General features: G+C 38.9%; 2 protein-coding genes across 7 annotated transcripts in view; one reads left to right on the top strand and one right to left on the bottom strand.

Moving 5' to 3' along the window:
• Positions 1-17,408, top strand: part of eys (eyes shut homolog) — a 175,276-nt gene extending 157,868 nt beyond the window's left edge. Inside the window, exons 44-53 of one of the 3 annotated variants that reach the window (XM_017309078.1) lie at positions 806-978; positions 6,480-6,662; positions 7,907-8,073; positions 8,812-8,956; positions 11,393-11,567; positions 12,252-12,424; positions 12,733-12,801; positions 13,491-13,652; positions 14,434-14,612; positions 16,400-17,408. In XM_017309078.1, the coding sequence (XP_017164567.1) occupies positions 806-978; positions 6,480-6,662; positions 7,907-8,073; positions 8,812-8,956; positions 11,393-11,567; positions 12,252-12,424; positions 12,733-12,801; positions 13,491-13,652; positions 14,434-14,612; positions 16,400-16,549 (1,576 nt within the window). In that variant the 3' untranslated portion in view covers positions 16,550-17,408. Of the gene's footprint in view, positions 1-805; positions 979-6,479; positions 6,663-7,906; positions 8,074-8,811; positions 8,957-11,392; positions 11,568-12,251; positions 12,425-12,732; positions 12,802-13,490; positions 13,653-14,433; positions 15,811-16,399 lie in introns of those variants that run through there. The other 2 variants (XM_017309076.1, XM_008429846.1) reach the window with 2 other exon arrangements.
• phf3 (PHD finger protein 3) overlaps positions 17,071-25,208 on the bottom strand; it is a 14,803-nt gene continuing 6,665 nt past the window's right edge. For all 4 annotated transcript variants that reach the window (XM_008429841.2, XM_008429842.2, XM_008429843.2 and 1 more), the window contains 12 exons: positions 24,706-24,973; positions 24,273-24,324; positions 22,935-23,055; positions 22,210-22,366; positions 22,004-22,120; positions 21,675-21,797; positions 21,426-21,570; positions 21,148-21,337; positions 20,915-21,062; positions 20,352-20,441; positions 19,417-19,612; positions 17,071-19,324 (listed from right to left, as the gene is read on the bottom strand). In XM_008429841.2, coding sequence (XP_008428063.1) covers positions 17,643-19,324; positions 19,417-19,612; positions 20,352-20,441; positions 20,915-21,062; positions 21,148-21,337; positions 21,426-21,570; positions 21,675-21,797; positions 22,004-22,120; positions 22,210-22,366; positions 22,935-23,055; positions 24,273-24,324; positions 24,706-24,973 — 3,289 coding nt within the window. In that variant the 3' untranslated portion in view covers positions 17,071-17,642. The remainder of the gene's footprint in view (positions 19,325-19,416; positions 19,613-20,351; positions 20,442-20,914; positions 21,063-21,147; positions 21,338-21,425; positions 21,571-21,674; positions 21,798-22,003; positions 22,121-22,209; positions 22,367-22,934; positions 23,056-24,272; positions 24,325-24,705; positions 24,974-25,208) is intronic.

The following is a 25,208-nucleotide window of genomic DNA, read 5'->3' as shown; positions in this document are numbered from 1 at the left end:
ATCCGATTTCAACTGTATCTTTGCATTTAAAAAGAAATGCAAAGATACAGTTGATTTGTTAATCATGAAAATCATTCATATTACGTATTTTATGTTGTAAAGAATCCTTTTTTGTGTCTTAGCAGGCACAGTCTTTTCGAACAATGCTCAGCTTTGATGGCAGAATGTAAATATTTCATTCATAGAAACCATTTTCTGAAGGAGCAAAATAAATCCTACAGTGCTGCTGCTCAAAAAGCATTATTAATTTAAAAGTCTGAAACCCTACCGATGCTTCCACTGTCTTATCTTATACCTTTTTTTAGAATTGTGCATGTCGTAAGAGCACTTTATAAAGTCCCAGTCTAGATATCACTTCAGATGTTGGATCATCTTTCTGTTCCTGCTGAGAGAAGAAGTGCGGGGGAAAGAAAACAGAAAAGAAAAGGAGACAAACTATTATATAAATTCTTGGTATTCCTTTGACTGTCATACTGCTAATGACCTGCTACCTGCTGTTATAATTCAGAGAGTGTATATTCACCTATGCAAAACAAAAACATCAAAACAATGTGCCCCTGCTGTAACTAGTAAGATGAAGAAAACTTTAATAGGATTTGTATTTTTCTCAACCATTATCAGAAGATTTTTTTACTTTCATTCCCTCTGGCTGGACACATTTGCTTTCACCATCCACTCAGATCTGGGTTTTTCTTGTTAGTTTATTTATCTCATTCTTTTTTTTTCTTTTTTTTTTTCCCTCAAGCATTGTTCTGTGAGCCAATGCAGAAAGCAGCAGCTAAAACGATGTCTCTGCTTAAAACAGTGACGCCGACGACTGGTTCTGCGAGTGCCCGCCACTCCACACGGGCCGACTGTGCCAGCTCAGCGCCTGCGAGCGTGGACCCTGCAGCCACGGAGCTACGTGTATCCCAAAGTCACAGCTGGAGGCCGTTTGCTTATGCCCCTCTGGACGACAGGGGCTACTCTGCGACCAAAGTAGGTGATAAACACGGTTGTTTCAGAACGTTGCAGAGTGGTTAATGCAGATACAAATTCATTAAGAGTTGGCTCTGCAAACAGTTGGTGGATGAAAGCCTTGAGCAGTTGGTATAATCAGAGTCTGTTGTTGAATAAAAAAGGATTAATGAAACTGAATTGTGCTGAGGAGGCAGAAACGTCCTCCTCCAGCAGAGGAGTCAGATAATCAAACTCATCCCTGCTTTGCTGAATATTTTAAAAGACTATTTAAAGTTTATAAGATCTATTTCCTCTAACTGGATCTCCAGTGAAAGACATTATTTCTCTGCATGCACTTGTGTATGACTGACACCAGCTATATAGAGCTTGCAAACATGACTATAAAGTCGTGCCACGGTATTATTATGCAGGCATTTAATAGCTGATAAATGACTGCCACGTTAACTTTTTACACTTTTTGTATTTCATATGCCGTTTTATAATCTTTAACCCAGCCCCGGAGCAGTGCCATTAAAAAAATAAAAATAAAAAATCTGTGGGCTTCACAGGTCGTGACACGCAGAAACAAAAGGTTTTGCTTGACTAGACTGACTGTAGCAGCAGCAGGGTGCTTGGCATATAAGTCGCTCAGCCATGCCGCAGCCTCCGTCAGAATCCCAGCACCCACTTGCCAAACACAGAAACCTAACCTTCTATTTTCACGCTAAGTACATGGCTGACATTTGAATTTTAATCCTGAAACATCAGATTAGATCAAAGTCAAAAAGTGATCACTCCCCCCTGCCTCCTGGGGCTTTTTTGTTCTTGGAACTTTGCACCACTTTTTGTGTGGCGCCTTTGCGAAATAGCAACAGTAATTACATGGGAGCCTAGCTGTCTTTTTTTTTTTTTTCTTCTCTGCTGTTTTAGAAGAGAGCTTACGCTGTTCATCTGCCAGGACATTTGAAACAGCTGCAAGTCTTTCCTTTACAAGTAATATTTTTATTGTTTCGTTCTGATATGCAGTCTTTAGTTACACATTTCACAAGGAACTACAAAGGAGCAAGAGGTAGGAAAATGAGAGGCGAGGACTTGAAGGTGGAATGCCTCGAAAGCATAAATCATCAGACATTTGAAAAATATTCAGTATCAGACTTACGAGATCTATTTGTACTCTGTATTAAATGTACACATATCTTAATATTGAGTCCTGTACAAAAGTATTTAAACTCTTCTTTATGTTTTTAGTTAGAATTGTAAAAAGTCCAGATTTCAGATATCTGATCTCAATGGAAGAGTGATAAAAAGAAAGTCATTTGAAAGAAAGTCATGACAAGTCCAGTAGGTAGTTTGCCATAAGCCATGCATAGAACACATCATACAAGAAGTTGAGCAGGTTCTCTGGGTAGATTAGCAATTGAATCTTTTGGCCAACAAATGAGGTGGGAAATTAGCACTACAGGCCACTCTGAACACTTTCTCCTCCTATGAGACATTGTAGTGGCCACATTATCAGTGGAGATGCTTGAACTCTTCATGTTGGTCTATTATATAAAATCCCACTTAAATACACAGGAGTTTGCACTTGCAATGTGAAATTCAAGGGATATCATTAGTTTTGCCGTACACTATACAGATCTCTCTTAGACGTTTTCGCAGATTTACATCACTAAAACTGAATATTTGTCTGGTTTGCCAAAAAGTTGCTCATCTGTTTTCCGTATCAAATGTTTCCAGTCGAGCAGAAATAGATCAACAAATCAGGAAAAAGTAAATGCAAGTAAATAATCTTCAGAATTTGACATAATAAAACAAACACACACCCACACTCACACAACAACCAATTAGCTGTTAGATAGCGAAAACATTCTTCAAGGTTATGTCACACTTTTTTTTTTTTACGAAAATATTATCCTGTTAAAATGTTTTGCTTAGTAACATATTTTGTTGGTTTTGGGTCTGCTAAAACAGAAGGAACTCAAAAATGAGTCTAACATCAAATATCAATGCCAGTAAAAGACTTTTGTTCCTAATCTTAAAATTCACCACTGCTTATTTTAATAATCTCCAAATTTACTGGTGATGGAAAACTGTTGTCTTCTCTAATGTAGTTCAAAAAGAAGTTTAGGTTCAGATTTAGATGGTTTGGTTAGTTTGGTCACTTTCACTCAGATTTAACGGATATTTAGAGTAATTTGTTCTTTCTATCAGTGCAGTTTCTTGTACTTAAGTGACCTCGAAATCTAAAAATTAAACACTTTAGTGATTGAGCTTTGCATTGGCTGAGACGTTCTTTTTTTAACAGGTGTGCTTCTGTCTCTTAAGACTTTATGAGCTCAGTTAATTTTCAGTTCTAATTTCCCCTTTGTATAATGTAGATTTTATAATTAAATCACAGATAACTTCAACTTTAATATGAACCCTGGCTGTTCAGTCATAATCTAGAACATCATAAGTAGTTTTACTTCATGTTTTTCTTGGTGGGAGTGCAGGTTTGCCTGGGAGTCGTGCTGCTCTTGCAGATCTTTTCTGGATTTTCATTTTACTTTAACTGCCTTTTCTTCATTCTTCATGATATTTCAAAGTATTGAGAATTGTTGCCCAAAGCACTTTGATATATTTTTATAACCTTATTTGTACCCCTGTGATAGCTTCATTTTCAGATTCCCCATCAGTTATTTCAAGGAGTCGGTGTTCGCTTGTTGTTGCCACAGAAGGGATTTATCACCTCTGGACTTATTATGAGCTGATAATTCTGAGTTATTACTTCTTCCCTTGAAGGAGTTCAAGTCAATTCAGGTCTGTCATGTTCTGAATCATGCCCACAACATTAAATACAACTGCTGTGCATTAGCATTGAACAATGCTAATATGTTATGGTAATTTTGCTGCAGGGGGTTGCAGTGCTTCACCTCTTTTACCTCTTAGATCAACAAATTATGTATTCTGCCCAAGGGTGGCTAAGCTTGTTTATTTTACACACTAAATTAACAAACGCTCCAGTTTGGTTCAAGTTTTGGATGCATCAGCACCTCTGATTAGTATTGATTTATTATGTTTTTTAACCTTTTATTATATAAAAAAAATTGTTTTTTATCCAGGGCTGTTTTTTAGAAATCATGAGTAGCCTGAGCTTCTTTGTGGATGAAGAGAGAAACAAAGATGCACATTGTGTGCAAGCAGTTTTATGTCAGAACTCATTTCACGATCTTGAGCTGCATGTCATTTTGTTTTACTTCTGCAGCGTCTGCCGGTTTGGACTATATAACACAAATGCACAGCAAAGTGGAAGTAATGTTTAATACGCCCTGACTGGATGTAGCAGTTTATTTCTGCTGTCCAAAAGTTACATCTTATGGTTCATTTTATGATGCATTCTGATTCTCTCTTAATCCATGCAAAATAAACAGTCAGAGGCCATACGTCTTGAACTGTTCCATGCTTTGAAATTTCTGGTTGTATTATGACAGTGCATTGCTTTAATGTGATAGTTTGTGAAATACTAAGTTAAAAAAATTATGTTTACATGTACTTTTTGTAAATTTTCACCAATAAAAAAATTGTATTTCACCTCCTTCAGTCTGATACTGCCAAATAAAATTCAGTTATATTGCCTTCAGTAGTCCCTTGATTAAAAAATAAAGTCCATTCAGTTTCATTTAATCTTAATGTAAATTCATTTTTTCTGTGAAAGCCTTTGACATTTGTTGGACAACATTAGTAAACAGCAATATAGAGACCAGGAAGCACAGCAGACAAGACGAGGAGAAATTTACCAAACATCTCACAGAGGACAATTACGTCTGTCATCTGATAGAAGAAAGATTTTGGCACAACTACAAATCTATCAGAACGTTGTCATCCACCTAAACTGATAATCATGTAAGGATCACAGTAGATCGAGAGGAACTGCAGAGATCAACAGCTCAGGTGGAAGAATCTGTCAGCAGGAAAATTCATAGTTGTAATTTTTTCACAAATTACAACCAGCCTCATAAATTTTCCCCTTTGAGAAAGAGTGGGATAATTGTTGAAATGGTCAAAGAATCCCATAAAATATTTTATTTGCTACAACGTATGTAGGGGACACAGCAAACAATGTCGGAGAAACTGTTCTGGTCACATTGAGACTATGATTCAGCTTACTGGCCTGCATGCAAAACTCTAATTGTGGAGAAAAACACTATTATCCATTCTATGAAACATGGTAGAGGCAGCATCATGCTGTGGTTCTGCTTTTCTTTTGTAGAAATAAGAAAATCTGAGTTCATAGAAGGATGGATGGTGCTAAATACAGTGCAGTCCTAAAAAAACAGTGAGATGTTTCAAAAGACTTCAAAAATTACCAGTATTATATATCTTGAAATCCTCTGAAGATAAGAGGATTTAGATTATTTAAATTGAAATTGTGAGAACAAATTAAACAAGATCAAGATTTATGGAAGTCTTTGTAAAATAATTTTGAGCACTGCGCCATGTCAAGGATTTTCAACTATTTGTAGTTTAGGAGGAGCTGTTTTCCTTTTTCATTTACATAAACTATTTGTTTCCCATCAATCATTTTACGGTAGAAAAGCAATTACGTTTAAATGCTGTCACCTTAAAACCAAAATCAGTTCTGATTAGAAATTCTTATTGGGCTGTATAAATGCATGGACAGACAGTTTATTTAGTTAACTTTAGGGTGTTGATGTGTTATTACTAGTCTGATGTCATGAGTGCAATGAACTTAATGGCAGAGATATACATCAGCATATGTGTATGATCTAATTAAGCACAGCCCAGTTTGCAGATAAAGAAGCGCGATGACAATTCACTGAGGCAAACTGCTCTAGCAGACAATAACCGGAGCATTTGCAGCTTTATTAATAATTTAGTAGGCAAACTGAGCCGAGGGCAGTCACAGAGGGTGCTCTGAAGCACTCTTAGCCATCGCCCGAGGCTGCAGAAGAACATGCAAGGAGCTTCCGCACAGAGAAGACAGAACAGGGTTTTTTTTTGTTTTGTTTTTCACTCTGGGCCCTCAATGATATTAAGAAAACTGATGAACAAAAACCTAAACATGGCAGCGTGTTATTTTGATTGAGCGTGGGCAAATTTACACTGGGTCCCTTGTGTAAAATCAAGTAGATGGGTGTGCTCAGATAAAAGGCAGAGGGGAACATTAGTGAATCAACCATGCATTCTGAATGTGTAAATTGAAGATTGTAATTGAAAATCATCTGGATCATTGTGAACATCGCATTTAAAGTAAAGCCTGCATGCCAGAATCTCTTCTAAACAGCCACTGATGAAAATAGAATAGGAGTGAGGAGGTGGTAGTATTTGAAAACAGGTCATCATCTAATAGCATCAGAAAAGAAAATTCATGTTACTTTAAGCCGGGGTCTGTAATATGGGGCAATAGTGCCATCTTTTGGTAAGCCAGGAAGCAGATTATGAATCAGACCTCTTGCTAGATTATCACTCGAGCAGAGAAGACCTCACAGCTGCTGGTGAGATTTATTTATTTTTTTCTTCTCCCCCTCTCTTCCTTTCAGCCATCAATATAACTCGTGCCAGATTCAGTGGAACTGATGAGTTTGGCTACACATCGTTTGTGGCCTACACCTCCATCCCCAGCCTCAGTTTCTTCTACGAGTTCAAGTTGAGGTTCACGCTCGCAAATAATTCATCTGCTGCCAGAGACAACCTGATTCTGTTTGCTGGACAAAAGGGACAAGGTGAGCTGAACCCTGTCACCCACGGATGTGCTTAAAAGGAATCAAACCAGCAAGTGAAGATAGAAAACTGATCCGTTTTTAGGCTATATAAGCCATTTTGGTCATTTCCAGTTTATGGTAATGTACTAAGTAAGGGACATTCCCTCTCCTCTCCTCTAAACAAAGACACCACCTCCCTAGGGGCTTTTTTTTCCCTGATTGTGATGAACACTTTCACAATCCAAAAATCACAGGTTTTCCAGCAAATGTTTTATTGTTTCTGACTTGCGTGCTGCAGAGTTGTTGCGTCTCGCGCAAACCGAACATGCAAACCAATCATCCTGAAAGTTTTAGTTAATAACTTCAGACACGCTTTGAGGCGAGATGCTGTTGGCAGCTCTCACAATGAATTAGTAATTTTTTTTCCTCTGCGGGGTCAAATTTGGTTGCAGGTAACTGCTGCGCCATTGTCAGCAGCATATTTCATCTAGAATAAAAAAAGGGATCAAACTAAATCACATCTTACAGACCTCTGCACTTGTTTTCTCTTGAGAGATCAGTTCATCAAGGTGGAGGCAAAACAATACAAGAGCAATGCGGATAATGAAACACTTGTGAAAAGAGTGTGCTGCGACTGTACGCTTGGAAACAAAAGGCACAACATAAGAATAGATTAAATGTGAACATTTCACAGGATAACTGCTCTAATGAAGTGGCATCTCTTGTCAGCATCATCAAGGAATGTAGTAGCACTAATTATTTGACGTGGGCTCAAGTAGCACACACACTTTGCAAAAGCAATAACAGGGAGCCAGTGCCTGCGTATTTATTGGCATCCATGCTGAAAGTTTTGGAAAAATCTAACTTCTAATGTGAATACATTATTTAAGAAAAAAAACTACTAAGAAGTAATTATTTTTAATTAAATTAGCAAAGCCATTCAAAGTAGGAAAGATGTGTCTTAAGACATAAAATGGCAGCAATAAAATTCTCTAAAAAAATGTCCATTATCCACAGTCTGAGCAATAATTTACATTTAAAACAACTGGAACTGTGACAAACAAGTCTGAACAAGGGCCTAAATTCAGAACATATTTTTTTTTCTGTCTGAAATTATAAGAAATACTTTCTGTCTAGGTTTTATACACATTTTTACCATCACCAGTGATCATATGAAGAATGCAATATGCACCTATGTCTAAGTTAGGATGTTTACTTTATATTTCCGATCATTACTAATGACCTCCATGTCCACATGTTTTCAGGCAACGACGGGGACGACTTCCTTGTTTTAGGACTACGAAGCGGCAGGGTTGTTCACAGATTTAACCTCGGATCAGGAATAGCAACCATAGCCAGCGATCGACTCAACTATCACATGAGCATCCACACCGTTATCTTTGGAAGGTCCAAAAGAACAGGGTGGCTGAAGGTAATTTAATGCTTTGTTACATTTTTGTATTATTTCTTTCATTTTTACATCTGTTTGTTCATTGTGCGACATTTGTTCATCGTCTGTCTTAGTAGAAGATAATTTGTTTTTTAGCAAAAAACTCATTTGTAAAAGAATGTGACAAGTTTCAGACTGAAAAATGTTTGATTCCAGTCTCCCCGCCAGTTTCTCATGGCATCTTTGGTCAAATATAAAGCATACTTAATAAAATTTAAAAGCCTTAATATATGACTCCATACCGTGAATGCTTAGCTCATTTACTTATTGCTTTTTGTTAAACTTGAAACATGACAGGAGCTACTATACTGAACTATGCTCATATACTCAAAATGATGTCGATGTATTTGTTATGCTGTTGTGTTTTCTTGTAAAGCATTCACTTTCTTTTCTGAACAAGTCAATTCACTGTAGTAACCAGTGAAACAGGATGTTTGCATCATCTGACATTAGTGTAAAAATCTGCAGGAGGTGATTTTTTTTCCGTCTTTTTGTTTAAAACAAGATTTGAGAGCGTTGGTGACTCGGTGCCCTATAAAAGCCTGTTTAGAGGCAAAAACCTGGGAGGGTGACTATTAAGTGGACACGAACTGAGCGATAAATCTGAGATTGCACATTTCGCCAGGTTCAGCAGATTGTGAAATTGTCCTCCTACTCCCGACGCCTACAGATGCGAGGCTCCGGCGTGAATATTGATGTTTCACTATACGTCTTCCTCAGGTTGACGGGCAGCGGAACAGAACAGGATATTCTCCTGGACCTCTGGTGGGCCTCAATGTTTTCAACCAGCTCTTTGTAGGTGGATATAATGAGTTCACCCCTGAACTGCTGCCACTTGGCTCCAGATTCCGTCAAGGCTTTCAAGGTAAGACTTCAATGGCTTTATTACAGCCCAAAAACTGCTATCTGCAGCGGGAGCACTGGGGCTTGGACTTTCTCCCAGGATCTTTGTCTTTGTGCAAGCAGAGGGAAGGTCTGTAATGAAAAGGGAATTACAGGCCAGAACAGAGCTTTGAGGTTGATTGTATCTCCACTCTGTAATTGCTTCATACCCTGTACAGTGTGTTGTGTGTAAATTCATTCCACTACTGATAAGTCACTTGAACAAGGGCACTATCCAAATAATCTTTTGTCAACACCAGCGTCATTTATGCTCTCTCCCTGGCGACCCTCTGTGAGAACTGATTTTGGAGGGTATTCATTTTGCCTACTAATGTGAAGTGCTGTGCAGCAAAAATTGCCACCACTGTAATGATGACAGCCACTATGAATAGCGCCATAACCCTATTTGGCAATCTCTGCACCACAGCAATGAAGCTTGTCATTATAAAAAAGTCACGGCTGATCAATTTGAGTGGAACAAAAGCTTTTTAGTCATAAGGGACCGGAGTGCTTTGTATGTTTTCTTCTTCATCATCTGGAATTCATTTTTCTGTTCGCCAGACAAGGCAAAAATCAAATCAACCAAAGTAAAGACATTGTTCTTTTCCTGCTGTGTTAACTGTGTCACTATCGCCTGCTGGAAAGCGCTACCTGAGCAGGGCCACACCGGTGGAACCGTAACCTTTCTACTCAGGATGTAATGAGAACTCATGAGCGTCTAATCAGATCTGTGTGACCTTCCTCGAGCCCTAATCATGATGGCTGGCAGTGAACACACTGATAATGCACTTCAGTCCCGGTTATCAACAGATCCACACTCCCCTGCTGGAAAAGTGAAAGAGCAGGCTGTGTGGCTGCCGCAGCAGGGGGATAGAGAGTCGCTCTGTTTAGACTGCTGATCAAATAAACAAAAACAGAAATGATTGCCCTCATGTTTCTGTCGCCGATTCAAAATACAGCCACTTGCCAAAGTATTCATACCGCTTGAAACTTTTCACATTTTGTCACACTGCAACTACAAATGTTTATTATTAGGATTTTGCAGTTGATGGAAAAAGATATAGTCAAAAATGTTTCCAAAGAAATATAAAAATCACACCATGCATTTTTCTTCATCCTCCGTGGGTCAATACTTTGTAGAACCGCTTTTCAGTGCAATTGCAATTGCACATTTATCGGATAGTGTCACATCTAGAGATTAAAAATGTTTGCGCATTTACTTTATCTCCACACATCAACTCTAACCCTTTGGTGGTTTGTGACAAATTGTAAATACGACTCGGTTTGCTTATTTTCCACAAATAGCTTTCTTCTTCCTTTTCCATTTCATCTCCATTCCACAAATTATTAGGCAAAAATGTCCTACATCTTCCACTTCCCAATTATGCAATGATTAGTGTTGGTCTGTCACTTAAAACCTCAGTTGATTAAGTTAGGGAAATGTTCTGTTATGAATCTTGGTTACGTTGTGTCACAATGCAAATTATTTACAGCCTTTGAAAGAACATGCGGCGTGCTTTGAGTTTCTTGGTTGAACGAACAGGTACGCAGCTGAATCGAGGCACACCGTCTTTACTAATCTTCCCCGTTAATTTTCCGTTTTGTTTTTTGTTTTTTTGACGTTGTGTGTTTGCATCACAACAACCACTTGAATCTGCCAAGCAGACAGCATCATGCCATGAATATTCATGAATGAGCATGACATTTCCCAGGCATCCTGTTTATGCCAATGACTAATGCAGCTGAGAGAAAAGAGTCTGTATGGGCAGATGACTGCGAGGGTCGAGTTCGGCTCTTTTTATTTATAGAAGGCCCCGAGCGCTGGAGGTGCAGGCCAAAACAAATATTTTCTCGCTAAAATTGAATTGTAATAACAAAAAGCAAACGTGGAGATGGATAAGCTTGATAACAGATGGAGAGGATCTCGTAGAGGACCGTCAAATTAAAAAGTAGACATGCGGTGCAAGTGGGTGGATTTAAGAACTACAAACATGGTAATATTACTACTAATAATTTAACTACTCCCCATTTTAGCATATATATAATATTTTGCATGTATTTCTTTTTTGTCTTTCTATTTCAATATATTTTATTATATTTTATTTGATCATTTATTTTAACTTTTATGTGTTATTATTATAACTTCATTATTTTCCCACAAATCTCGCCATTTTGGCTTCATTTTTGTTTATTAAATGATGCCATTGTGGAATCTGTAGTTTTGTAGATACCAGATCATGCATGTTTAAGGTATTGTTAAATATATATATATATTTATTTATTTTATTATTTTTCCTGTATCTGTTTTGCTTTATACTGTTCCCATCCGTATTTGGATCACACTTTGGATCTGAACTTATGTCCACTTGCTTAAAATAAGAAAATGCCTCTCTAACATCTGTATCGGCTCCTTTCACAGGGTGCATCTTTGATGTTCAGTTTCGGACCAGGAGAGATGGGAAGTTTCAAGCGTTGGGGCAACCTGCAGGGCATCCAGCCTTCGGGCGTAGTGTGGGTCAATGTGGAGTCACCCCCTGTGTTCACGTTCACTGCAAGAATGCGGGGACGTGTGTGGACTCTGGTTCATCTGTCTAGTGAGTTAAAAATCTTTGGCATTCATTGGTTATATTTTGCAGTGATTCCATTTTGTAATGACTAGATTTTAATTATACTGAACAAAAGTATAAATGCAACACTTTTGTTTCTCTTCCCATTTTGTCATGAGCTGAACTCAAACATCCAAATGTTTTCTACATTTCTCTCAAGTATTGTTCTCAAACCTGTCTGTGGAGGTCTGGTACTGGTGTGGTTACACATGGTTTGCGGTGGTGGGCCCGGTTGGACGTGCTGCCAAATTTTCCAAAACGTTTTTGGAGATGGCTTATGCCAGGTCACAGGTTCCCTGAAAACTTGTGACATCTGTGGCATTGTGCTGTGTGACAAAACTGCCCAATTCACAGCGGCCTTTTACTGTGACCAGCTTGAGGCACACCTGTGCAGTAATCATGCTTTTTAATCAGCATCTTGATAGGCCACATGGATTATCTCGGCATAGGAAAAGTGCTCACCATCACAGACCTAGACAGATTTGTGAACCGTATTTGGGAAAAACACATCTATTGTGTTTATAAAAAAAAAAGGTCTGGATGTTTGACTACAACTCATGGCAAAAAAGGAGCAAAAACAAAAGTCTAGTCAGTGTTGTTGCAAAGCATATAAGTAAAGGGAATGGCAGAATTTACAGGTGTTACAATGTGCTTGACTGTTCCTGTGTACAGCTGCCAATGCCCACCCGGATGGAAAGGAACCCTCTGCTCTGAGACCGTGTCTGTGTGTGATCCTGAACACCGCCCCCCCCCTCTCTGCGCCCACGGCTCCACCTGCATCCCTCTGCCGAATGGATATACCTGCCAGTGCCCCTTGGGGACTGCAGGACTCCACTGTGAGACAGGTTGCAACGCAGAACCTACCAATCCTTATTTTTTTTATTTTTTTTTTAAAAATAAAGCCTGCTGCAAAAGTATTTATAGCCCTTGTACTTTTACACATTACAATGCAACCGGAAATGGCATTATATTTTTAGAGGGACTTTCTGTGAAAGAAAAAACAAAAAGTTGTGCTTAACTGGAGAGTTTTTATATGAAAAATTATCATCCATTTGTATTTTGACTCCTTTACACTGATGCAACTAATTGCCTTAATAAGTCATGCATTTAATAAAGACCATTTAGGAAAAAAAGACATATTTTTCTACCTTAGGCTTTGCCAAGTCAACATTGATCAGAGAAGTAGCCAAGCTGCTTACTCTGGAGGAGCTGCAGAGTTCAGGTAGGATAATCTGTCAACTCTACAGTCCTCAAACCTGGTCTTTATGAAAAAGGTCTGTGAAGAAAGACATTATAAAAAAAAGGTTTTATTTATAGTTTGCTATGCGTTATGTTGGGGACACAGGAAACCTGAGACAAATCAGTGCTATGTGATGGAAAAATAACTCTGCACATCATCCTGAACACACAATTCACAGTAAAACTTTGTAGCGGTAGCACAATAGAGTGGGGATCTTTTTCATCAGGGAAAAAAAATTTTCAAAGTTATAGAGAAAAATACTGGATGGAAGTGTTTTTGAAGCTCATTCTCTTATTTTGTTAAGAAAATTGACCAAGTTTTATATCAAAGGTTGTGCAAGGCTGGTAGAGACATCTCGTGGTTAGAAAGGGCTTTTAACACCCACTTGTTAAAAGCTGGGTGATTACAGAATTTCAGATTTTTATTAGCAAAAAAAAAAAAGAAAAAAGTCATGTTTCCTTTTCTTTCCTGTTCACAAATATACAGTATTTTGAGTTGATTTATCAAATCAAATTTCTGTAAAATATATTGATGTTTGCAGATGTAATGTTACACAAATTTAAAAAGTACAAGTGGTTTGAGTATCTTTCAAGGAACTGCATGCTGTTTATATTTGTATCTTCTGTGGGTTACTTTTTTCACTTAACTTCTGCCTTGTCTTTTCCATTCAGCTGTGAGGATCACTGACCCATTCTTTAGTACTAACCAGTCTTCATGGATGTCATTTCCTCCAATGAGCATTCGGCACAGGACTGTTGTTGAACTGCAGTTCCAGCCTTTGTCACCTGATGGCATCCTTGTCTATTCTGCACAGCATCTTGGTGCCAGAGCAGGTGATGACGTTTAATCTATAGTTAAAGATCACCTTCTTCCTGCATACTTTGTGCTATTTCAACCATTCAACTTTTCCCATATTCTGCTCCTTAAGTATGTTATAACTATGTCTTTTGGTATTAACATCCTCTATGGTTTATGAAATGTTCAGCTTTTTCTGCTCATCTTGGGCCCAATTGAAATCAAATTCTTGCATCTAGAAACACTACTCACACTTTAAACATTCGGCCTATCCTTAACTTACTTGTGTTTATCTTAGCTTTTGTCATATCTTATACAGATTTCATAAAATCCATCTTCAAGTTTTTGCCTACATTATGCTTAGTCTGCAGTAAAAGACACTAGTGAAGTGGTAGTGAAAGACACTGGTTTACTACCAACCTTCCTTCCTCTGAGCCTTGTCCTAAACCTCCTTTCAACACCACTTCCAACTCTCCCTCCAACACTAATTCCAGCCCTGCATCCGACAACCAACCCTAACTCAAGCCATATTTCTAATCCTAATTCCAACCTCTTTCCAACCATTGTTAATCATTGTGCTTCTATATAACTGAAATAAAACAATGACAACAACAGAGTTCTCAACCAACAGATTATCCTGCTTGTCATAAGTGAACATTTGCAACATCTACAGTCACAATAAGTGCCAAATGCTAAACATTTTTGTGCTTTGCCAAGAATTATACAGAAATACCTACAAATATGATATTTTGAACCCTTTTATCCACCACAAAAAATAATGACAACTAACAATAGAAATGCTTTTTTTTTTTTTCCCAGGAGATTTCTTCTGTCTCTCCTTGACATCTGGGTTTGTCCAGTTGAGATACAATTTAGGTGATGGCACCCATGTTCTGCAGTCAATCCGGACTGTGGACCTCTCAGGTGGCAGGAGATGGCATGTGGTGAAGGCTGGCCGAACTGGTCACCAAGGCTTCCTCAGCCTGGACAGCGAGGAGGTTAGAGAAAACAGGACTCAGGGGATGACTACACTCGATGTCACAACTAACATATTTGTCGGAGGCGTGTCCACTTTGAGCTTTGTCTGCCCTGAAGCAACTGAACATGAGCCAATGAGCTTCACCGGCGGCCTGAGAGAACTCATAATCAATGGTCGGGAACTTGAGCTAACAGAGACAGGAGCTATTGGTGGAGCAAACATCGAGGACTGGGACGGCACAGCCTGTGGATACAAAGTGTGTCATAACGGAGGTCAATGTAAAGCTACAGGGGCTGACTCATTCATATGTACATGTCCGTCATTGTGGACTGGATCTCTGTGCAACCAGTCTGTAAGCTGTGTAAACAACAACTGCAGACATGGCTCAGTATGTGCTCCATCTCCATCTACTGTGCTCTCCTACAGATGCATTTGTCTCTTAGGATGGGGAGGAACACATTGCGACACTAGAATGTCCACAGACATATTCAGGTTTGTTGGAAACTCTCACATTAAATACAAAGATCAGAGGTTTAACATTAGAAACCTAAAATTTACGCAGGTTTCGTTTAGTGTCTATGCCAGTTCAAGTGACGGTTTGATAATGTGGCTAGGGATGGCCGAACAGGAAGATGATGACTACCTTGCAGTTGGACTTGAGGAAGGACATTTGAAGATTGCAGTTAATCTTGGAGAAAGACTTACCCTTCCAGTAACTTTTAGAAATCACAATTTCTGCTGTAAAAGATGGCATAACGTGTCTTTAAATCTAAACCGAACTGTTATTCAGGCGTTTCTCAACAACGAGGAAATCCTGTTTGAAGATTTGGACCCATTTGAGAGATATGTAGCCTTAAACTCTGGGGGTGTGGCTTACTTTGGCGGGTTTGAATTTTACAGAAATGCATCAGTGGTCACCTCTGGGATATTTTCAAAGGGTTTTGAAGGAAGTATCAGAAATGTGTTCTTGTTTGGAGATGGGAACCCGGTGCTTTTTCATAAAAACAGTGAAGGCTTTAATATTTTTGAAGGCATTGAATGATAGTAAAACTCTTAATTTTGGACATCTACAAAAGCTGGAGGAAAGACAACAGGAGTGTAAGGAATTCTACAATTATTTATTGAAGACTGTATATAGTTTTGTAGAGTAATAGTAATTTAACTGAGTTGCATTCAAAACACAAAAAAATTGTGGAATAAATCTTATTTATGAAGAATTTGAAGTTCTCTATTTCACTTTATTTTTTTGTCCAGGTAATAATTTAGCATCTTTCCAGAGATTGGCCATTCATGCACTCACTGGTCATTTTAATTTGTACACCTTGCTATTCATAGGTTGAACCCCTTTTATAACATTAAAACTGCCTTAAGTGGCATAGATTCAACAAGCTGTTAGAAACATTCCTGGGCGATTTTGACATAATAGTATAACACAATTCCTAAAGATTTGTAGGATGAACATTCAGGATTGAACTCTCCCATTCCACCACATCCTAAAGGCGACTAATGAGGTATTTGGAGTTCAGATAAATCCACGTTTAGAAACTATTTTAGATTTTGTAAACTTCGTGGCATGAAGCATTATCTTGTCAACAGTATTTATCAGGACTGGACATGGTCTGTAACATTATTCAAGCAGGCTGTTTCATTCTCAATTGTCAACATAGTATTTATACAAGACAGGTTGGATCAATGTTTGTGGTCTTGCTATATGTGTTGCAGCTAAAACTGAGACTGACATCAAATTATTGTTACTATCCGATTTTGGTGAGGTTGTTTGAATTGTCACCCGTTTCCTCTTTTTAGGCTGACATACCTGATCTGGTCTTCTGCAGCTGTAGCCCATATGCTCTGCATTTAAAGACTGACTATGGACCAGATCCAGATACGGGAGACTCAGTCCTCGACGTGGCCGTCACAGGATTAAGACCCTGTCTTATGACCACTATCAAATAAAAACCAAAGCTGGGATCTTAAATGTTCACCTTAAGAAAACTCTGCATTTACTGGTTACGACTATCAAGGTAGAACAAGGCTACAAAATGTTATGGTTTCAATAATGTAAATATTGTCTGCCAAACTGTGGCTTTGGGCTTCAAATCCTCAGTTTTCTCTGGTATTACAAAGTAACAAAGCATGGTCCCTCCGTAAATGTTGCAATTATTTAGCCTAATGCCATTCAGTTGGTTGACAAAAAACTTTTGCTGCTGCTACTTTTTCCTTAATTGCAAGAAATATAAAGTCAGCTGTTGGCAAATATTTCTGCCCGTGAACAACACCGACAGGTATGGTGTGGAAACTAAAAGACCGCCACCCATCACTCTTTTCAGGGCAACACTGTTTTAATTGGTTTTAAATAAAAGCAGATCATGCTATTCTTTTTTTTTTTTTTAAACATGTGGGTTAACACTTGTATATTTTTACTGAACGTAGCAACTTAAAAAAAAAAAGAAAAAAAAGCCACCTTTGGTAATAATTACCAATACAAAAGGATTAGTTTTATTATGAACTGTACATAAACACACGGTGCAAAGGCACACATCTCTAGTGTATTTTACAAGCCAAAATGTACACACTTTCTCAACCGAAAGCTTATAAAACATCGAAGCAGTTAAAAAGAAATTAAAATAGGAAATGAAGCACAAAGCTGCTGTTTAGATTTTCCGTAATTAAATATCGTGTTAAACATTCAAGCTAAAATGTGGAGCTCATCTTATGTTCTCCGTTCGCCCACATTGTTGCATGTGACCGGGAGACTGATAGTACAGCAGCATAATATAAACAAGATACAGAAGAGATAAATCGTTAAACCATTCCAGTATTCTTTTGTTGGTCTGAATTAAAAAACACAAAAAAAACAGCTGGGATCTCATTTGGCTGCACCATTAATAACATAAAATGGAACTTCACTCTTGTATAAAATAATTTTATCAATTGCCAGTGTAGAAAAGTGGCATGTACCAGCCATGTGATCAAGATGCATCAAGTCCTCAAGAGCTCAAAACACTCTTTAGGCAGGATTTTAAAACAAAAAAACAAAGCAACAGTATTACGACGAGTAGCTGTCTTTAGAATTTCTACGTCCGTTCTCGTAGTCAGAGTCCCGCCTGTGCCTGTGTCTGTCCTTGTGATGGCCGCTGTAGTCGTTGCTGTGATGCCTCTCTTTCCTCCTCTCGCCGTGGCGGTCTTCTGAGTGGCCGTGGTGCCTGCTCCTCTCCCTGTACTTGTCGTCGTCGCCGTACCTTTTCTCCCTGTCGTGGTGCCGGCTCTTTTTCTCATGGTACGAGTCCTTGTGGTAGCTGTGCCTCCCGTAGTGGTCTCTGTCTTCGGTGTTTCGCGGCCTCTCCCAGGGGTCTGTGTAGCGCTCGTTTAGAAGTTTCTGGTCTCTGGCCCCGGGCGGTATATGGCTGGACGGCTCTGAAAGGCTTTCGGGATGCGGAGGAAGGGCCTCTGAAGTGCCGTCCTGATCTCCCTGCATATTAACATTCTGGTCTTCTGTGTTCAAGTTGGACATAGTATTAGAAGTCGTGGCACCTAAGTTGTTACAGCTGTCAGAGACTGGCTCAGAGGCTTCTGTGTTTGACAATTCTTGATGTCCTTGGGCTTCGGGAGGATTCGGATTTTGACTAACTGCAGCACCAGGATGACTCGGGCTAGGATCATCCTTACTGGGAAATGATTTACAAGTGGTTTGATTTATTTCTTCCAGCTTGTGCCTGGCCTGTGAGAGCTGCAAATATCCTTGGTGAAATGGTAACAGTGGATCCTTTTTAATACTGCTTGACACAGGGACTGGTTTAGGACCTGAAACATCAGGAAGGCAGGCTTTATCCTTTTGTAGCACCATTGTTTTATCTACGTTCTCTGAGGAATACGCTGAAGATTTTTTCAGTATTCCACTTAAAGGAGCTTTTGAGCTGTTTGTGTGATCTGCAGTAGCCTGGGATTCTGACTGCAGCGGCAAATTCCCTTCACTTGTTTCCCTTTCAGATTCAGACAATGGGCCAGAGCTGCCTTTGTTTGCTGATGCAGAACCGGCGGTTTCAGTGCCACTCGGATATGCCGACATGCTCACCAGGAACGCTTCAGTCGATACATCTGGGGGCTTATCCTTCAGTGTGATTGATGTGTGATGGACCACAACAGGAGAGACTTTTCCCGAGGAGGTGTTGGAAGCAGACGCGTTAGACGGACACGGCGGCTCCGGTTCAGCTCTAACAGGTTTAGTTTCTTTCTTCCTGATGAGAAAACGAGAAGAGGCACCAGCTGTCGGACCCTTTGAGTCACCGGCTGATGCATCTGTTTTGGGAGCAGGCTTGGTCTTCGGGGTGTCGTGTCCTGTTGTCGCGGGTTTATCTCCGACATCTGGCAGAGGAGGTAATTCCCCTCCCCATCCCACTAACACACCTGGAAGAAAGCGAAGCGGCTTTTGTGCCTCCTGGTTCCCCGGCTCCTCTGTCGCAGCCGGTTCTTCGGAGGAATCGGCAACAGGCTCGTCTTCGTTAGTATCGAGGGGTTTTTCCACCTCTTTTTTGAGAGGAGCGGTCAGAGAAGACAGGAACAATTTTTCCTCCTCCTCAGTGGTTCTTGTGACTTTCGTGGTAACTGCGATGGGCTTGGTTTCTGGTACAATTATCGTAGATTCATTCACGTCCACAGTGAGGAAATCTCTTTTTGGTCTCTGGCGAATGATGAGTCCAAGGAGGAGGTTGGAACGGCTGCTTTCCAAACCTGTCGGAGATACCGATTATTTTGAAGTGTTGCATGAGTAAGTTCACAAAATAAAAACAAGACAATTACAAACGCTCTCTTGCCCTAGTTACCTGGCCCGTCAAAGGGAACAAGCTGATGAGGAACTTTTTCTGTGGCACCAAGAGGAATGAGATACATATCCTTCACTTGTCGCAGGTTATTGGATACGACCCCAAAACGCCTACGGCTGCTGAAGTAGGCATAAAGAAGAGTATAGGAGATCTCATCTTCTTCTGTCTCCGGGGAGAAACGAACCAGGCACACCTCCTTTAATGAAACAAAATCCATGTGTTGGTAAAAAAACAAACATTTAATAACATTATAAATTTTTGCCTGATTAAATTAGGCATCCACTTTAAGTTAGGCCACAGCTTCTGACCCATTAAAAACACACCAGTTATTTTTGTTTTATTGAGCGTTCAGCCGGTGAAATATGAAAAGGTTGGCAGGCATTTGGCATTTTCAGAAAGAAAGTAAGGATCTACACTCTCAAAGAATACAAATAAAAACTGCTTTTTTAAAAATAATACTAGTCACTAAATGCACTAATTGTTAATATAAGATGCTGAAGCAACTTTAAAATGTCATCTCTGCAATAATTTTGGCTTTGTCCTAAATAACTAAAGATCGTGTTTTATGGGATCAGGACTGCTCTCCCACACACAGCATGACATAACTGTGATTAATGTAAGCCATTAATGACCGCTCATAGCAGAAAAGCTAGGAAAAATATTTCTTAATGATGTTCTTGAAATCCCACTAATTTCTGTTCAGGGTCTCTGTGATTTACTTATTTTTCCTAATAACTTTGAATCTGTAAAATAAATGTTCAGTGCAAAAAAATGTGGAATCCAACTTAGAAAACTTCTATATGAAGTAAAATCCTTGTCATTTCATCCACGTGCACCAAAATACTTACAATAAATTAATTCAGGTGGAGATTACTAGCTCATATTTTAGCCTTTGCTCGATTCTAAAGGAAGGGAAAAAAATGCCCAATACTCACTTTTGTCCCAGTTGCCCGAATCTTCTCTAAATAGTCCCAGACTGTTTGAGGACTTATCCTTCCACCAACCTGGATGCTGTCTGGAAGGTCCTATTGAGACAAAAATAAATAAATTTAACACAGTTAACACAGTACAGACCAACAAAATTAGAAACGCAAATTTACCAGATTGTTAAAAACTATTTAAAGACTTGAAGCCATTTACTGGATGCTTCTTTTTTATTTGACAAAGTAAAATTGTGTTGCTTTTCTTAATCATTATTTTACTGTATTACATTTGCAAGGATCCTGCAAGTATCTGGGTCATGTCTCTGCAGTTCTTGTGCCTGCTTCACAGGTAACAACAGCCACTTACGGTGCAGTCAAACGATTTGAGCCTTTCAGACTCTTTTTTTTGGGTTGAAGTTACTCCCTGAGTGTTGTTGAGCTGTGTAAGAGGCACACAGCTGCTAATCCAGACACTTCTCATAGGTTGCACCTGAACGCCTATTTCCAACTGCACTTCACTGTAGTGTTTACTTTTTACGAGAGAATCTGAACATGCTTTTCCGCATCCGCTTTACCTCCGACAAGTTGTCCAAAATGCCTGAGACGGGAAAAGCTTTTGTCACAAGTTTTGCCACCGAGTGCATGTGAATGAATCCTCGCCACAGGGTCTTCAAGTTGGAAAGGAAAGCTGCTTCTTCGTCTCTTCCAGCCACGTGATCTGACCTGTAGCAAAAAAAAAGAGAGGCAAGCAACAGTGAGAAAAACTTGCAAGAGGCAAAGTCACATGAGGTCAAGCAGTGCCTCCCACCTTGCTTCAAAGCCTGATTTGGCATTTCTGAAGCTCTCCTCCAAAACGGTGAGGTGCAGGTCGTCGTCAGCTGGAGGCGGCGGCGGCGTGCTCTTCCCCTCCTCTGATTTAGCTGAATGCCTCCGCACCACTGTGGTTGCAACTTTAGCCACCTTGGTTTGGGCCTCTTCCACTGGGGGCGCCATACGACCTTATAATAGAAAATACAATAAGCCAAGTTAGATGGTTGGAACGCTAACTTGTTTAGTAAGATCACAATCAGAAAAATAATGTCTTACCTGTGCAGATTTTGCAATGCAGATCGAATAAGTGAGACTTGTGTTGACTTGTAGTGTCTTTCTCAACCTTTGTATTCTCTTCTTTTCTTTCTGGGACTTTGGGGGGTTCTGGTACTTCTTCAGTCACTTTAGGGAGAGGCTCAAGCTAAAAGCGAAGAAGAAGAAAAAACTCAGGGTGTATCATTGAACAGCTTTTGGCCATGTTTAAGAAAAAGAAAAATTATTTCTGCTTTAAACTTTGCCATTTACCTCTGCAGGCTCCGGTGCTTTCATCGGCTCCTGGCTCTCGATTTCAATTTCACCTTTGTGGGTAATCTTAGTAATGGGTCGTCTTTCCACCTCTCTTTGCTCCTTTTCAATCATCTCAATAGTCTAAAACAGAATAAACATTTCATTTTTTTTCCCCCTCTTAAAAATTCAAGCATACTTCAAGAAAACAGACCAAACATATGCAAACTTTCAACATAGAGTAAAAATAACCTCTTGAGATTCACTTTTAGTTTCAAAGCTCAACAACAAGGCCAGTACAAGTCGTCCGTGTGCGCAGTAACAAAGAGAAAACATTACGAATCACATACGTGTCTGTTCTCTCTCTGTCGCCAGGCAGCCAACTCTTTTGAGGCCAGCTCCTCCGGACTCATGCGAATAAGGTTACCAGGAGAAATTTCCCCATTGAGAACCCTTTTGAACAGAACCTGCAAAAGGAAACGATTACAAATTACTAAATGCAGATGGTATATAATGGCAAACATCTGGATTATGCCTGGCATAAATAGGCACTTACATTGTTTTTTGTATCCTTTAGGTTAAACATCAAGCTTCTGTACTTGTTCTTGTATTTAAGGTCAGTGTCTTTATAAAGTTGAAACAGCTCTCTTTCAGTCTTCTTGGCAACCTCAGAGGCTCTCTCCTCTGGGATGTTTAGATCCGAATCCTTCAACCTAAAATGAACGGGATATCAGTTATTAAAACAATACTTAAAGCTTATGATTAAAATATTTTTAAAGCCTAACATTTTATTGCAGGTAATATTAAAATATCTGGGTATAAATTCCTTTCAATGGTGCTTAGCACTTCCTTGCAATGTGGAGCTTGTAGTTATGAATATACACATTTAAGACAGTTAGATACATTTTATGAAAAAAAAAATTTGGGTACATTTAAAATTTAATAAGACATTGTTTGTGATGTGACCCATAGTTTCTGCAGAGAATAACAGTAGAAAATAGCACACAAGTGGTTGAATTTGAAACATTGAATGTAACTAGACAGCCTGCAAAAGAGAAATGACCCCGAGGTCACCCAGATATTGGGCTTTAAGGGGAAAATATGACACACATCGTATCACTTCTTTGCTAATGCTGTGGAGCCAAGGGTCTCCCCTTTTCGCTCCTGACAGCGCGCACACAGAGATGTGAGGTCAAAGGGTTGATTTGTGAGAAAGTGAGTCGTCATGGAAATACGATCAGAAAGGGTTAACAGTTGGATTTACTTCTAAAATATACTGACCTCTGTGTGAGAATTTCTCTCAGGGAATCACGCACACTTTTCCTGATTGCCTCCACAGACACGGGCTTCTTCGAAGTCAAAGACGCAGCCTTGCTTTTAGATTCGTGTTTGGACAGACTACCTGCGAGGAGAGAATGTGAATATGATCAGCCTAGGTGACAAATATTAAATGTAACTGTGAGTTACCAAAACAATATATCAAAGGATTATCAAATTTAACTTCAGCAGAAATTTCAGCAACAACTATTTTAGTAATTGTTTTTCCAATCGAATAATTTAATGATTAATCAGATTTTGCAGATTGAACTGCAGATTTTTTATTTCACCACTTAAAAATTTGTATGCACTATTAGAAACATATTAAAACGATACTAAATGTTTTTATAAATAAGAAATCAGCATTTTATCGCAAAAAATGCAAAAACATAGCATTCCTTTCGTAAATGCTTAATCATTTGGAGTAAAGGTTGCATCAGCAACATGTGAAAAGCTCAGCTCTTTCTGCTTGATTTAACAGCAATACAGAGTAGAGCTAATCTGTTGAGGAATTTTTCTATTAACCAATTAATATGTAAAGAGCAAAAGTTGCTTAATTGAGTTTTTTATTCATTTATTTGCAACATTTAAACCAGGTGAAGCTAAAACTATGCCATTTGAGGAATTCTGTGTAGAAGACATTTAAAGGTTTTTTTTTTTTTACCTTAAATGCAAAATTAATATTTTTATACAATTTTGACTTAATTACTTCGCTGAATGTTGTTCTTTTAGTAAATGGATTTTTTTTAGCCTGGTATTCCAGTTAATAATTAATGGATTACCAAATATGTTGAGTAGTATGTTAATAATTGATTCATCACAATTAATCTGATAAATTGTTCCAGACCTAATTCCAAGCATCAAAAATCAAGCCAAAATGAATAAAATTAAAATATATATTAAAATGTTTTTGTATTAAATGTATTTGACTGAAAAAAGCAACAAAAAAAGTAAGTATTTTAGAAATGAAATGGTCTGCACAGGTGAATCTCAAAATTATTTTCTATTAATTAAAATTTGCTTTTGATCAAATATGCAAGTGCTTAAATTCCTCTCATGTATGTCTGGCAAAGAAAACACCCCTAAAGATATATACATATGTAAAGCAGAATAATATTTATTAAAAAATAAAACCAAGTACTGCAGATTGTTTGGTCCATGTCAGTGTTTGGTAAATCTTTTGGATATTCCTACAGGGAAGCTGAACCAAGGAAGCCTTCTGGCCTCAAGGCCGACATGATAAAGTTAAAAACAGAACTAGACAGAAATATTTTTTTTTACATTCACAGCTGTTATCCGCACCTGTTTTATGAGCTGCTTCTTTGACATCTGTGGACTGTCTCCTTTCCGCCTCCTGTTTCAAAATAAAAAGAAACGAAATGCATTAGCTATATTACTTAGACAATTCATTAAGACAAACAGAACAAACTGTGCATTAAAAGAAAAGTCCCCAGTGACACAGAAAAGCTAGTAGATTTGGTAGGTGAGAATAGTGTGTGAGAAACTGAATGCGTGAGTGAAATGTGTTATCCAGACACCTGTGTGAACACACCTCTCATCCAGCCAAAGTAAAAACAACATAAAAACAAACCCTTACATAGTGGAAACACTGGCTATGATTAATAGAGGATGAATTAGCTGGGGAAACAAACATCTTAGTAAAATAAAAACAGATAAATAAATTTAAAAAAAAACAGATTATTTAACTGAGACCTCCCAAATGACTTCTGCTTACCTTCCTTACTGGTCTGACGCCCCCTGACGCGAGCGGCTGGGACGACCCTGGACGGGGTTTTTGAGGCGGCTTATGATCCTGCACTTCATGAGCTTCTGGCTTGGGCTCTGCTGAGGGCTCAGGATCCACCTTCTTACTTTCCTCCTCACAGCATTTTAAGCACACATACATCTGGTCCTCCTCCTCCATCTCGCGCACTTTGGCAAGGTCGAGGCCGACGCAGTCGCCGTGGAACCAGTCATCACAACGGCCGCATCCGACCATGAACCTAAGCAAAGCACGAATGTGTTTTAATCAATCAATCAATCAAATTTTATTTGTATAGCACATTTCAGCAGCAAGGCATTTCAAAGTGCTTTACATAATTAAAATAAAAACAGCATGTGACAGTGAATAAACAGTTAGAAAGACAAAGAGTATTAAAAAAAAAGATAAAAACATTAAAACTCGCACCCCTTGTAGGACTTCACACCTCAGAGTTTTAGTTAAAACGCCATTTAACA

Source organism: Poecilia reticulata, linkage group LG15 (assembly GCF_000633615.1).
Source record: "Poecilia reticulata strain Guanapo linkage group LG15, Guppy_female_1.0+MT, whole genome shotgun sequence".
NCBI classification, from domain to species: domain Eukaryota; kingdom Metazoa; phylum Chordata; class Actinopteri; order Cyprinodontiformes; family Poeciliidae; genus Poecilia; species Poecilia reticulata.
Note: the sequence above shows the minus strand (reverse complement) of the source record. Positions and strands in the feature narration are given on the sequence as shown.